This window comes from Petromyzon marinus (genome assembly GCF_048934315.1).
Source record: "Petromyzon marinus isolate PM22_M1 ecotype Great Lakes invasive population chromosome 78 unlocalized genomic scaffold, UKy_Petmar_22M1.pri1.0 chr78_unloc.1, whole genome shotgun sequence".
Classification (NCBI taxonomy): domain Eukaryota; kingdom Metazoa; phylum Chordata; class Hyperoartia; order Petromyzontiformes; family Petromyzontidae; genus Petromyzon; species Petromyzon marinus.
The window spans coordinates 173,036-187,276 of record NW_027422625.1 but is presented as its reverse complement, the minus strand read 5'-3'; the positions used below and the strand labels follow the sequence as shown (position 1 = coordinate 187,276).

The following is a 14,241-nucleotide window of genomic DNA, read 5'->3' as shown; positions in this document are numbered from 1 at the left end:
TTGGAAGTAACCTGTACAGACAACTCAGGTGAGACTCATTGTTCTTGTGATACAGGGCAAAGGGTATTTGTGTTTTCAGGAAGCATCTCCCTCTGGAGCAACTCATTGTCTTTGAAATAGGGAGCACACTCGGATCATTCATTAGTTACACGTAGAGGAGATACATTCTCTACAACACGAATTATAATTTTGTATTACGTGTTGACGTAGATTTTGTTGAATTAGGACTAGAAATGCTCCTTGCTGATTAACGTCTGGATGTTCACAACCAAGGGTTGAAGCAAGTCTGACCGCCTGCGGCGCCCCTCACAACCATTTACGGCCTTGGGCCAGGAAAGTCACGAAAAGAATTGCACACGAACGACGCCTCCACGCAAGCTCCCGATGCTCCGTATTGAAGTTTGAAAATGAAACAACTTTGAATTGCATTATTTTTTTGAATTAGATAATTGTATTTCTTCATTAAAAGCTTAGTCATTTAAAACGATATTTCGTGTGAATTTTCTCTCGTCGTTAAGTAGATAGCCTTGCCGGGGGTTCGGTTCGATGCGGACTTTCACCTGGTTGGGATCGCGGGATCGAGATGAGGCGACACAGAGCTGGCCGTGCGAGAAGACTGCCGTCCGCAGATCGATTCCAACGTGATCGAACGTCTGTCACTGCGCCTCCGTCGTTCATGCAGGGGGTGTGTACGTTTACAGCGCCCCCTGCATTAAAACGACGGAACGTGCAGCGTTAGTCACGAAGTTGTGCGTAAGCGCCATAACAAGGCGCTGTAAGCTGACCTGCCACCACGTTCACGGGTCAACAGGGGGCAGCCGAGAGAGAGAGCGAGGTGCGTAGGGGTCGACCAAAGTAAACCCACGGCGCCCCCCCCCCCGTGACCGGGGACTAACACCCCTGACCCCCCCCCCCACCCGTCCCTAAGGCCCCTTAAGATAAGACCTTCCAGAAGGTTCTGGGAGGGGGGGGGGGGGGTTCAGGAGGGGAGGGGTGACCCCGACCTGGGGATAAAAGCCCGGCCCTCTGGACGGGCTGGGCAGTGTTCACCAACTCAAGCATGAAGACATCCGAAGACCTGAAGACTGGACCAGCACCCGGGGACCCTCAACCGAGGCTCTTGTTAGAGCCGGGTTGTAGTGGACCAGGGGTGAGCTCCCGTACCCTGGCTGGAACGGGTCGTCCAGTCTTCCCTTAACGCCGGGCTAAGGGACCCGTGGGTAGCAAAGCCCGGAGTGTGCAGGCTGCGATAGAAGGGAGGCTGTCACTCCCGGAGACTATTGTGTGGAAGGGGCCTTACCCCTTCGTGTTACAGTAGTGTGTAGAGCCGAGTTCGAAAGAGTTATAATAAACGCGATGCCTCAACCATACGTCTCCGTGTGATTAGTTAAGGACACAACACTTACATAAAAGAGTGTAGCCAGTGGGTTTTCAAAGTACCTTCGTTTTAGAGAAATCAATTTCGCGTGAGCCCACTGCATTAAAACGATGCTCAGCTGAGCAGGGCGAGCCACGGGGGGGGGGGGGGTCACCTTATCATAGTCACGTGACATAGCTCACGTGACTTCTGACGCGACAATGTCTGGATGTTTTCGCCTGAGGATGACCACTCGTGTTGCGATCAAAACGTCGTGATTTATTTTATATTTTATTTTTTCTACCTACGTGACTTTACTGAAAGAACCAAAGAGTCTGAAAGACGTCTTGTCTGCTGATCTTGTTCATATCTGTGTACATCGATATCCCACATTGCTTACACGTACACACCACACACGATGAAATAAATAGAAACAGGAATGACTTCCGGGGATGGGCAAAGATTGAGGAATCTCTTTCAATGGAGCGAGTTCAGTTTGTTCGATTCAACATCTCTTTGTCCAAATTTCGATTTAAAGCTTTCGTGACTGCAATGATTCATCTTCTTTGGTTCTTTCGGTAAAGTCACGTAGAATGAGAATAAAATAATAAATTGTTATTTTATTTTATCAATTTATTATTTTATTCTCATTCTACGTGAGTTTACCGAAAGAACCAAAGAAGATCTCTGTGTCCGTCTGTATCTCTGTTCCCGTCTGTGTCTCTCTCTGCCTGTGTCTCTCTGTCTCTGTCTATCTTCCTCTGTCTCTGTGTTCCTCTTGTTTGTGCCTGTCTGCCTGTCTTGTCTGTCTGTGTCTGTCTATCAGCGTCTGTCCAACCGTAGTCAACGACTGTCAGTAGCAGCAGGCGCCCGTTCAGCTCCCACGGCCACACGCCAAACTTGCTCCCAACACACAAAGACAAAGATCCCCCGTATAGCCTGGACAGACTGTTGGGGCAAGTGCTGTTAGCGAGCACCTAACACAAAGACAAAGATCCCCCGTATAGCCTGGACAGACTGTAGGGGCTAGTGCTGTTAGCGAGCACCTATTAAGGGTGGGACGGCACACGAGGGGGTGGGTGGCCAGCACCACGCCCGGCCGCCTTTGTCTTCCTAGTGGTAATGTTTACACACCGCACCGGGTACTCATTTGAGGCTGAGTCGACGTAGGGGAGGCTCAGGACCGGTTCAGAAAATCGTCACTGGCGGTGTTGGCCACGAGCGGTAATGGAACTCGGCTGGTCGGGAGCGGAGCGCTCAACACGTCACTGCCGCTCCCCTTCTGTCAACAAACTTGAACTCTGACCCCGCTCTCTGACGTCACCGCTCAGCGTGACCTCATCGGCGTCAAACGCCAGGAGGCGGTGTGCCTCGCTAGTGACGTAATGTCGCCCACCCCCGACCACCGCTCTATTGAGCGTGACGTCACCTATGTTCGGCCGCGGCCGATTTCTGTTCCGGTGCCAATCCTTATTTGGGCAAAGCTACGCCCGGTGACTGCCCGTTCATTAACATAATATATTCGTGAAAGCCTTCGCGTTTATTGCGACATGTTCCGCACCCGCTCCCCATCACTCCACGTATGGGACGGGCTCATTAACATAATTTATTTAAAGGGTAATAATAAAATATATATAAAACAATACATATATATTTTATTATTTTATTGTTTCCCTTCAACGCGACTTTACCGAAAGAGCTAAGAATATGAATTACTGCAGTCACGAAAGCTTTTAATCAAAATATAATTTAAGTTAAGATCCGCTCATTGTGGGAGGGGAGTGTTATCGTTCCCCACAAGTGACGTCATGTCACCTCCTGCTGCCGTGTGACGTCACGAGATAACAGGAAGCTGCTGTTCCGCCCGTGCACTGAAATTCGAGGTGAGAAATTCTCATCGCGGTTGTGGTGGTGGTTGTTGTTGTGGTGGTGGTTGTTGTTGTTTACCGAGGTAGAGCCTCGCTATCTCTCTCGTAGGGATGTCAATTGAGTAGCAGCGAGCATGGAAGCGATGTCCAGGTTGGAACTTTACAGCGTGGGGCCTAGCCACGTGGGATATTGCCTCCTGCCCTCGCCTGATCGCGTTTGCTTCAATTATCTTGCTTAGTTGAGCAATCTTTGTAAGAAAGTAATCAACCAGGCTATGCGTTACTTGTGTGTTGACCGACTCTCTGTGTTGCATTACATTTCCTAATTGTACTCAGTTTGATTGATTAAGTGTGCTTTCTCTCTGTGTGTGTGTGCTCGTGTTATTATTATTTACTGCAGTTACCAAAGTTCCAAATCTCTCATTGACACAAGGCCGTAATTATAATATATTATTATAATTATAATATATTATAATAATTATAATATATATTGGGGGACACACATCCCCCTCAATCAAATATGCTCAAAATGTCCCCCCCCCCCAAATATATTGCTATAGCAATATATAATATATAATATTGCTATAAAAATATGTTTTCTAAATAATAGTTGCTCTGCTATGTTAATAAAAACAACTTGCTAAACCTTGGCCACAAAATCTGGACTTGTCTTCATATAACAATGAATAGATTTCTGTTTATATGATTGCGTTGTACTTTATGAATTCCTAATCTCTGCCATTAGATACTGTGAAACAAGAAAAGGTAAAAAATTAAAAACAGAGCAATGTAATACAATACACTCTTAGACATTATTGTATCAAATAAAAAAAATTCCATCCCATGTGTTAGTGAAAATTTTAAAATATTTTATGCAGGAAATAAGTTTTCAAATTTACATTTTTTTTCTGGGGGGGGGGGGGTTCCCAGACCCCCTGGAAGATTTGGTCCCCCCCCAATGTTGACTCCATGGCTACGGCCTTGCATTGACTTGCTGATTTCTCTACCCCCCCTCTCTCTCTATTTAAGGCCTCGACACAGAGGAGTTGTTTCTCTGTGTGCCTATGTGTGTATCTCTCTCTGTGTTATCTCTGTCTATGTGTCTCCGTGTCTGTGTTTTGTCTCTCAAATTGAGCAATCTTTGGAAGAACGTAATCAACCAGGTGGGGTGTTGACTGTTATGTTAGCCGACTCTCTGTTGTATTGCATTACGTTTCTAAGTTTACTAGGCTTGTTCTCTCTTTCCCTTGTACCTGATGATGATGATTGCTTGTGTTGCAATCGAAGCGTCGTATGCTATATGCACGCAGCGTTGGTGTACGGTGCTTTTTGTGGAATATTTTGCTGTTTTTTCCTGGATTCTTTGTTTGCACAGTCACATAGTCACTTTAAGATGTTTTCTTGTTAATGTTTTTGTTTTTTATACTCTTTGGTTCTATTTGGTAAAGTCACGTAGGTAAAAAATAAAACAACAAAAATCACGACGTTTCGGCCACAACACAAGCGGCCTTCAAAAGGTGAAGGGACCAGACTGTCTCGAAGACTGCGCTGAAGTGAAACAGAGCCAAGCTCAGACCACGGCCTTTAAGCTGTTTTTGTTTGTTGCGGTTGCACCCGAATCAAGAGCCAAATGGCTCACAGGGCTATACCAAATAAATGAAACTGAAAGTATTATTTAATTAATTTACTTTTTTCTACGTGACTTTACCGAGAGTATCTTGCTTAAGTTTTAATTTCTCTTCACCTGGCTCGCTACTTTGTAACTTTGTTTTGTTTTAAATATCCAGGTTTTTATTTTTTACCAGGCCACGCCCGCGTTGAGCTGCTGTACCGTTCTTGTTTTCAGAAGCGACCTGCCCACAATAACAACAAGGTGGGGCTTGTCAACAGTGTGGTGGTGTTCACTCTAGACGCGTGGCGGTGTTCACTCTAGACGCATGGCGGTGTTCACTCTGGACGCGTGGCGGTGTTCACTCTGGACGCGTGGCGGTGTTCACTCTGGACACGTGGCGGTGTTCACTCTAGACGCCTGGCGGTGTTCACTCTAGATGCGTGGCGGTGTTCACTCTAGATGCGTGGCGGTGTTCACTCTAGACGCGTGGCGGTGTTCACTCTAGACGCGTGGCGGTGTTCACTCTAGACGCGTGGCGGTGTTCACTCTAGACGCGTGGCGGTGTTCACTCTAGACGCGTGGCGGTGTTCACTCTACATATGGAGAGGAAACCCGGGGATCGGGAAGGAAATACACGCGACCACGGGGAGAGAGAGAGACACGCAGCCTCGGCTGTGTTTATTGATCCTCATTGAATTACTTGGTGGAGTGAGGAACCATTAATACTAAGCAGGTGAAGGTGGCCAGGCGTGGGTCTGGACACACCACCACCTGTGAACCATGCCAGTGTGTGACAGTGGTGGAGCCAGTGGGGGTGGGGTGGCACGTACCCCCCCAACGGTCCGATTGAAATCCCTAATTTCAATCGGATCATTGGGGTTTATTAGTAACTAGCTTCACTACTCGGCTTCGTCCGGGACTTGGATTCTAGTCTTGGATAAATTTCATATTCCCTTATCTTTCACTGGAAACCCCTGAAATTTTTTGATGCTTGCAAGAAAGAAAAAAGCCGAAACAAATCAAGTTCCCTAAATCGGATGTTTTCACTCAAGGAAATTTAACCTTAATCCACTTCTACGTAAGGTCGATTTTGGCCACGCCGGAAGGGAATGACGTGGCGAGCAGAAAATAGTTGCGTTCACTTAGAAATTCCAGACAGCATAAGCTGTGAAATTTTCATGACGCCAGAGTTCAGCGTTGGAGAGTTTTTGGTGCTTCACACAAACAAACATATGCTATTTCTGCTTTATATTTAAGATAGCCGTTGTACCCATTCTTCGCACGGATATGTATTGAAACTCCGAGAAGCGAATGGCTTCATCGAGCAGGAGCAAAACGCCACCTAAAATCTCCCGGCACGCTGTTAACAGCTCTAAGCTTTGCAGAATGCTTAACTCAGGTGCGGGTTGACGTCACACACTCCATGGTCATTTTCCCCACCCCCTCCCCCCAAAATACAAAAGTCTATTTTTATACTTTTTACATTTCGTACAGTATGGAACCTACCCACATTCCAAATTTCAAGTGTGTAGCATGTTGGGAAGTATGCTGAACATTTCAAACAGACACAAATTCACACATTTCCCTTTTATATATATAGATAAATCGGCATTTTGCGACCCCCCCCCCCCACTGCCACCGTGTGGCATATTATTACGTGCCAGGGACTCTATGACAGGACAACAGTCCGAGTCCATAATTGGCAATAAGAAACGGCAAAGCAGTTACAAGCGAGTCGCAGAATTGTGCACAGTTGCGTATACAGTACACGACTTCCCTGATGGCAAACACCTTCAGCGAGCGCGATGACGATCACACGCGTCGAATAAAAAGCATAGGACAAGTCCTTAGTAACAACTCCTTACTTAACAACTCCTTACTAACAACTCCTTACTAACAACTCCTTACTAACAACTCCTATCATTTTTCATTGCTGAAGGGGTTGACCCTCCTACCTGAAAATCCTGGCTCCACCTCTGAGTGTGTGACAGGGTCAAGTTTGTATTTGCAGTAAGGTCTATTAACTCTATTGAGCACGGAGGTTATATCAAAACAGTAGTTTATTTTTGTTTTTCTCTGGAACTCTTTGTAAGAATGGAGTCAGGAAGTTATTACAGCACACGTGCAGCTGAAGTCGGAACTGTTCATCCCAGCATTCAAGGACATCTGTGCCTGGCTTCACACCTCTAAGTTGCGATTGAACATTAATTTATGCATTTCTGCATAAAACAAATAGTATTATTTTCAACACCCTTTGCTATGTCAGCTGAATTTAGCTGTCATAAATATTCCTTTTGAAGCCAGATAGCCGAAATTGTGTGCTCGGAGTTTTGGGTTAACATTCATTGTGAAGATACTAGGGCTTCCAGGCACGTTTATGACATTCGGCCCTCTCATTGTGTGCTATAACAGCCCGTGTGATGAATTTGGGACACTTTTTCACTATAACATGAATATATGAATAAGTATAGACATGTAAGTCATGTGTTACTGTATATATGCATTCCTCTGTGCATCGAAACTGACGTGTAGATGGTGTGGATATTCTTTTTCTGTCTGCAGCTGTCGCTTCCTCTGCAGAATTTGTCTGATGGAGCAAAGGCACTCGGCGCGGCTCGGTGCAAAAAGGCAACAATGCGACCGGCGTGCAAACAGCACGGATCGTACTGGAGATTTGACACGGCCCCAGAGAATACACACTGGAGAGAAACCCTTCAAGTGCAGTGTGTGTGGGAAGGCGTTTGCACGTTCATCTGCTCTTAAAAAACACCAGAAAACACACACGGAAGAGAAACCCTTCAAGTGCAGTGTGTGTGGGAAGGCGTTTTCAGTTTCATCAAATCTTCAAATACACCAGAGAACACACACAGGAGAGAAACCCTTCAAGTGCAGTGTGTGTGGGAAGGCGTTTTCAGATCCATCTTCTCTTGTAGCACACCGGAGAACACACACGGGAGAGAAACCCTTCAAGTGCAGTGTGTGTGGAAAGGCGTTTGCACAGTCATCTACTCTTGTAACACACCAGAGAACTCACACAGGAGAGAAACCCTTCAAGTGCAGTGTGTGTGGGATGGCGTTTTCACATTCATCTCCTCTTAATAAACACCAGAGAACTCACACAGGAGAGAAACCCTTCAAGTGCAGTGTGTGTGGGAAGGCGTTTTCAGTTTCATCAAATCTTCAAATGCACCAGAGAACACACACAGGAGAGAAACCCTTCAAGTGCAGTGTGTGTGGGAAGGCGTTTTCAGTTTCATCTGCTCTTGTAGCACACCGGAGAACACACACGGGAGAGAAACCCTTCAAGTGCAGTGTGTGTGGGAAGGCGTGTGCACAGTCATCTTCTCTTATAAAACACCAGAGAACTCACACAGGAGAGAAACCCTTCAAGTGCAGTGTGTGTGGGAAGGCGTTTTCAGATTCATCTCCTCTTATAAAACACCAGAGAACTCACACAGGAGAGAAACCCTTCAAGTGCAGTGTGTGTGGGCAGGCGTGTTCAGTTTCATCAAATCTTCAAATACACCAGAGAACACACACAGGAGAGAAACCCTTCAAGTGCAGTGTGTGTGGGAAGGCGTTTTCAGTTTCATCTGCTCTTGTAACACACTGGAGAACACACACGGGAGAGAAACCCTTCAAGTGCAGTGTGTGTTGGAAGGCGTGTGCACAGTCATCTGCTCTTGTAGAACACCAGAGAACACATACGGGAGAGAAACCCTTCAAGTGCAGTGTGTGTGGGAAGGCGTTTGCACGTTCATCAAATCTTCATGTACACCAGAGAACTCGCAAGCATCAGAAGATCCACAAGGAGTGGAGTCTGAAATCAGCTTGTGAAAGTCAAAGTGCCGCAATGAGCCCATCCCTCATGAAACAAGAACCGGAAGAAAATCCCAGCTTGGACACTTTTAAAGGTATCGAGGTGAAATATGAAGAGGTGAAGGTGAAATGTGAAGAAGTGATGGTGAAGAGCGAAGAAGTGAAGGTAAAATGTGAAGATGAAGATTCAACTCCAAAGTCGGACCTTCACATCGATGGAGGCAACGTGAAGCAGGAGGAGAATTCTGACTGTGAGGCAGAGCGAGGCAACTCCCAGCAGTTTGTGGAAGTGGAGGTTTGGGTGGACTTCCTCCGAGACAATACAAAGTCAAATGGAGACCCGGTAGATGTGTAAGCGAGAGACGATGTCGCTGCAATAGATGCACCTTTGTCACAGGCCTTTAATGATATGAATGTGAAGTTGAACACTCAATTCCTAGGTTCAACCTGCAGGGTAAGAGCGGCCAGTTCTTGTGGACCTGTGGGTTGGGTAGATCTCTAACCAGGAGCGAGAACCAATAAGCTCCCAAGCATTCACTATGTTCTAATAATTCCATTTATATGGTGCTTGCTTAATCGCCTCTGGCAATTTGGAGTTTTGTATCGTATCTCGTCTCAAAATCTCGAAGAGCCTCCCCAAGTAGCAGCTGCCCCTGTGTGGCACAAGGTGGTGGCCCTGCACCGGCCTGCATGTGGACAAGAGCCTGTCAGTAGGGGGCGATGGTTGATGTGGCATCTCAGTTGTGGAGTTTATAGGTAATGTTTAGAATTTGATCAATTTTGACCCAGACGCCAGCATGCAATGGCCTACTCGTTTTGAATGGCGCAATAGTATGTTGTACATAAACTTTCGGTAAAGTCATGTAGAAGGGAAACAATAAAATATAAAACTTTAAAATTCTGACGACGTTTCGACTGCAACACAAGCAATCAGGTGTGAAAACCACAGCAGGAAAATGTTTAATGTTTTAAATATTTTTTTTCCTTTTTACGTGACTTTACCGAAACAACCAAGAATATGAACCCCTGCAGTCATGAAAGCTTTAATTCAAAAATGTACAAACACTGTTCAGCAGATGGTGCGTATGTTTTAAAATAGCTTCTTGTTAGTACGATGTAACCTGATGCAGTATATTTCAGTGCAGCAATTAAATTTTGTTAATATGCCTGTCAATTTATAATGAATACTTGTCTGATTGTGTGCGTTAATGTAACATTTTGTCTATAAGGGTCAAACATTAAATAAGTGATGTTAAGACAAAGTGTGTGTTTTGGAAGTAACCTGCACCCGATGCTCCGTTTTGAAGTTTGAAATGAAAGAACTTTGAATTGTATCATGTTTTGAATTCGATAATTGTATTTCTTCATTAAAAGCTTATTAATTGAAAACGATATTTAGTGTGAATTTTCTCTCGTCATTAAGTAGATGGCCTTGCCGGGGGTTCGGTTCGATGCGGACTTTCACCTGGTTGGGATCGCGGGATCGAGATGAGGCAACACAGAGCTGGCCGTGCGAGAAGACCGCCGTCTGCAGATCGAACGTCTGTCCCTGCGCCTCCGTCGTTCATGCAGGGGGTGCGTAGGTTTGCAGCGCCCCCTGCATGAAAACGACTGGAAGTTGTGCACGTATTTTTAAACATAAATTGTACACCAAAACTGGTTCATAGTTGGCTTGCCCTGAATAAATGCTGCAGTAATTATGGACTCGCAGAAGGCCATGGGATTTATATTTTGCGTAAAAAATCTTTTGTTTTGCAGAGAGACCGATAAATGAAAGACGTCTTGTCTGCTGATCTTGTTCATATCCGTGTACATCGATGTCCCACATTGCTTACACGTACACACCACACACAATGAAATAGAAACTAGAACGACTTCATTCCGGGGATGGGCAAAGATTGAGGAATCTCTTTCAATGGAGCGAGTTAAGTTTGTTCGATTCAACATCTCTCTGTCTGTCTGTGTCTCTGTTCTCTTCTGTGTCTCTCGCTGACTGTGTCTCTGTCGTCTCTGTATCTTTCTGTGTTCCTCTTGTCTGTGTCTGTCCACCTCTCGTCAGTCTTTGTGTCTGTCTCTATCAGCGTCTTTCCAACAGTATTCAACTACTGTCAGTAGCAACATGCGCCCGTTCAACTTTCACGGCCCACAACTGCACGCGACTCAAGCTTGCTCCGAGGCTCTGTGTGTACGTTGAACATATTTCGCACCATACGTAGCCAACCATGCTAATCTGTGGGTCTCTGTGTGAGTCTCTGTGTGTATCTGGAACTTATTTCGCACTGTACGTAGCCGAACCTGCACAGGAGGAGCGGCTGGTATCTGTGGAGCTGTGGGCTGGGTACATCTGTCAGCAGGAGCGAGAGACAATGAAGCTCCCAAGCTTTCACTACGTTACCAACATCATATTTGCACTCATAAGTCGATTGCCTAATTTCCCCAGCAACTCGGTGTTTTGTATCGAATCTCATCTCGAACAATCGTAAGTGGCAGCTGCCCCTGTGTGGCACAAGGTGGCCCTGCACCGGCCTGCACGTGGACATGAGTGTCGGTAGGGGGCGATCATTGACGCGCCATCTCCGTTGTGTAGTTTCTGGATAATGTTTGGAATTACCCCAATTTTGACCGTGACACCAACATGCAATGACCTGTGCATTGTGAATGACACAACGCTATGTTTTACAGCTGCCGTTAAGCAGACTGTGCATATTGTGAATGTTACTGGGGTAGCCAGGTGTGTCTGTCGGATTTGAACCATGAACCTCTGCAATAAATAGAGAATGTGCTACCATATTCTTGGTTCTTTCGGTTGGCGCCGATGGCAGCCTCGGCCGGTTGGTGCGCCCTGTTTTGTCCGGTTTTGTCTTGTTTTGCTTAATCACCCGTGCTAGTGAAAGAGGCCTGCTGTTCAGCACACCCGTGCTGGTGAGAGAGGCTTGCTGTTCAGCACACCCGTGCTGGTGAGAGGGGCCTGCTGTTCATCACACCCGTGCTGGTGAGAAGATGGTGCCGATGATGGTAGCCTCAGCCGGTCGGTGCGCCATGTTTTGTCTTGTTTTGTCTATTTTTTCAGCGTTTTGCCAAGATTTTCAGAGTTCCCTAACAAGAGACGAACTTTTAAACATCAGGGAAACAACTCCTGTGGATTTATTTCCCAACTTTCTGCGTCCAGCGGCAAAATTAGTGGGAATTCTAATCAAAGCCGCGCTAGGCTTTGCTCAAGCAGCGAAACGCCGCCCAAGGGGTAAACGGTCGGGGGCTCTTGTACGGCTACGCAGACGCGGGAATCTAACAGTGCTTCCGAACTCTTTCCTCTCCAACGTACGTTCACTGTGCAACAAAATGGACGAACTTCAACTACTGATGGTGAAAAACAGAGACTTTCTTTCATCTTCTGTTTTGTACTTCACGGAGACATGTCTGTGTGATTTGATTCCGGACACTGCGCTACAACTGGCAGGATTCCATCTTGTAAGATCAGATCGTGACATAGCACTCTCCGGCAAGACGAAAGGCGGTGGTATTTGTTTTTACATTAACAGTGGCTGGTGTGTAGATGTCACAGTGATTCTGCAACATTGTTCTCCGCTCCTTGAATCATTTTTTATAAACTGTAAACCTTTCTATTCGCCTCACGAGTTCGCGTCGCTCATTTTGGTCGGAGTTTACTTGCCGCTGGGTCATCAGGTTAAAGAGGCCCAACGCATGCTCGCCAACCAGATTCTGAGTGTGGAGCAAGCAAATCCAGATTCGCTGGTTATCGTACGTGGCGACTTTAACAAACGTAATCTCAGCCACGAACTCCCCAAATACATACAATTCATGAAATGCCCTACCAGAGACGGGAACACTCTGGATCACTGCTACACTACAGTCAGTAGAGCCTACCACGCCGTCCCTGGAGCTGCACTGGGACCCTGACCATGCCATGGTCCACCTGATTCCTGCATACAGGCAGAAACTAAAGCTCTGTAAACCAGCTGTGAGGACATCTAAACAGTGGACCAGTGAGGCTGTGGAGGATTTGCGGGCGTGCTTGGACTGTACTGACTGGGATATGTTCACGACTGCTACCAATAGTCTGGATGAACTCACAGAGGCTGTGACGTCCTACATCAGCTTCTGTGAGGACTGCTGTATTCCAACACGTACCAGGGTGAACTTCAACAACAACAAGCCCTGGTTCTCAGCAAAGATCAGAAGGTTGAGGTTGGGGAAGGAGGAAGCGTTTAGGAGTGGGGATAGAGACAGATTGAAGGAGCCGAAGAACAGGTTTAGCAAGGCGGTGAGAGAGGCTAAACGGCTGTACTCAGAGAGACTAAAACACCAGTTCTCTGCTAACGACTCTGCTTCTGTCTGGAGAGGGCTCAGGCGGATCACCAACTACAAGCCCAGAGCCCCCCACACCACTAACGACTCCCGCCTGGCCAACGACCTGAACGAGTTCTACTGCAGATTTGAAAGACAATTGGACTGTCCTGAACTACCCCTTCACACCCAAGAGGACCCATCCCCCACCCCTACTACAGAGACGACCCTCTTCTTTCAGGAGGGAGAAGTTAATAGACTTTTCAAGAGGCAGAACCCACGCAAAGCAGCTGGGCAAGACTCTGTCTCTCCAGCCACCCTCAGGCACTGCGCTGACCAGCTGTCTCCGGTGTTTACCAACATCTTTAACACCTCCCTGGACACATGCCATGTACCAGCCTGTTTCAAGTCCTCCACCATCATCCCTGTGCCCAAAAAGCTAAGGCCAACAGGACTAAATTATTATAGACCGGTCGCCCTTACCTCTGTGGTAATGAAGTCTTTTGAGCACCTGGTCCTGGCACACCTCAAAGCCATCACAGACCCTCTCCTGGACCCCCTTCAGTTTGTCTACAGAGCCAACAGGTCTGTGGACGACGCAGTTAACATGGCCCTCCACTTCACCCTACAGCATCTGGACTCCCCAGCATCATACGCCAGGATCCTGTTTGTGGACTTCAGCTCTGCCTTCAACACCATCATCCCTGCCCTGCTTCAGGACACGCTCTTCCAGCTGAACGTACCCGACTCCAGCTGCAGATGGATCACAGACTTCCTGTCTGACAGGAAGCAGTGCGTTAAGCTGGGAACACAAGTCTCTGACTCCAGGTCCATCAGCACCGGAACTCCTCAGGGCTACGTCCTTTCCCCACTGCTCTGCTCCCTGTACACCAATAGCAGCACCACCTTTCATCAGTCAGTCAAACTCTTGAAGTTTGCGGGTGACACCACCCTCATTGGGCTGACTGAAGTTCCCATCCCCCCGTGTTGTGAATGCTTCATCGCGGACCGGCCTGTAAAGCTCTACGCCCCCTTTTTTGGGGGGGCCGCCATGTAATCCGGTCTGGGGGGCTCAGCCAGTTTCCTGGTCTGGGGAAACCGTGGAACGTCCCTGCTAGTGGGGTCCTCGGGTGAAAACCATCGTACCAGGTGATCCCTCCTCGAGACCCTACGGGGGTGCATGCGAGTGTTTAGTGGGGCGTGCGTTCATGGGGGGGAGGGGGGGTGTGTGGAGGGGGCAGCGCCGACCGAGCTGCTCCACTGCGGTGGCACCACACAAT

General features: G+C 47.2%; 1 protein-coding gene across 6 annotated transcripts; it reads left to right on the top strand.

The window, feature by feature from the left end:
* The first annotated feature begins 3,135 nt into the window (after positions 1-3,135).
* LOC116958481 (uncharacterized) lies at positions 3,136-10,045 on the top strand. 6 transcript variants are annotated; one of them, XM_076058699.1, is made up of 3 exons: positions 3,136-3,240; positions 5,013-5,098; positions 7,400-10,045. In XM_076058699.1, exon 3 carries the CDS (start codon positions 7,428-7,430, stop codon positions 9,009-9,011), a length of 1,584 nt encoding a protein of 527 aa, XP_075914814.1. In that variant the 5' UTR covers positions 3,136-3,240; positions 5,013-5,098; positions 7,400-7,427; the 3' UTR covers positions 9,012-10,045. The 6 variants fall into 6 exon arrangements, with proteins under 6 accessions (XP_075914814.1, XP_075914819.1, XP_075914816.1 ...); XM_076058701.1 differs by having other exon boundaries at positions 3,140-3,240; positions 5,031-5,098; XM_076058703.1 differs by having other exon boundaries at positions 3,147-3,240; positions 5,072-5,098.
* Positions 10,046-14,241: the final 4,196 nt, after the last annotated feature.

Coding starts and splice junctions, on each gene's coding strand:
- LOC116958481 (XM_076058699.1), top strand. CDS start 7,428: ATGGAGCAAAGGCACTCGGCGCGGCTCGGTGCAAAAAGGCAACAATGC.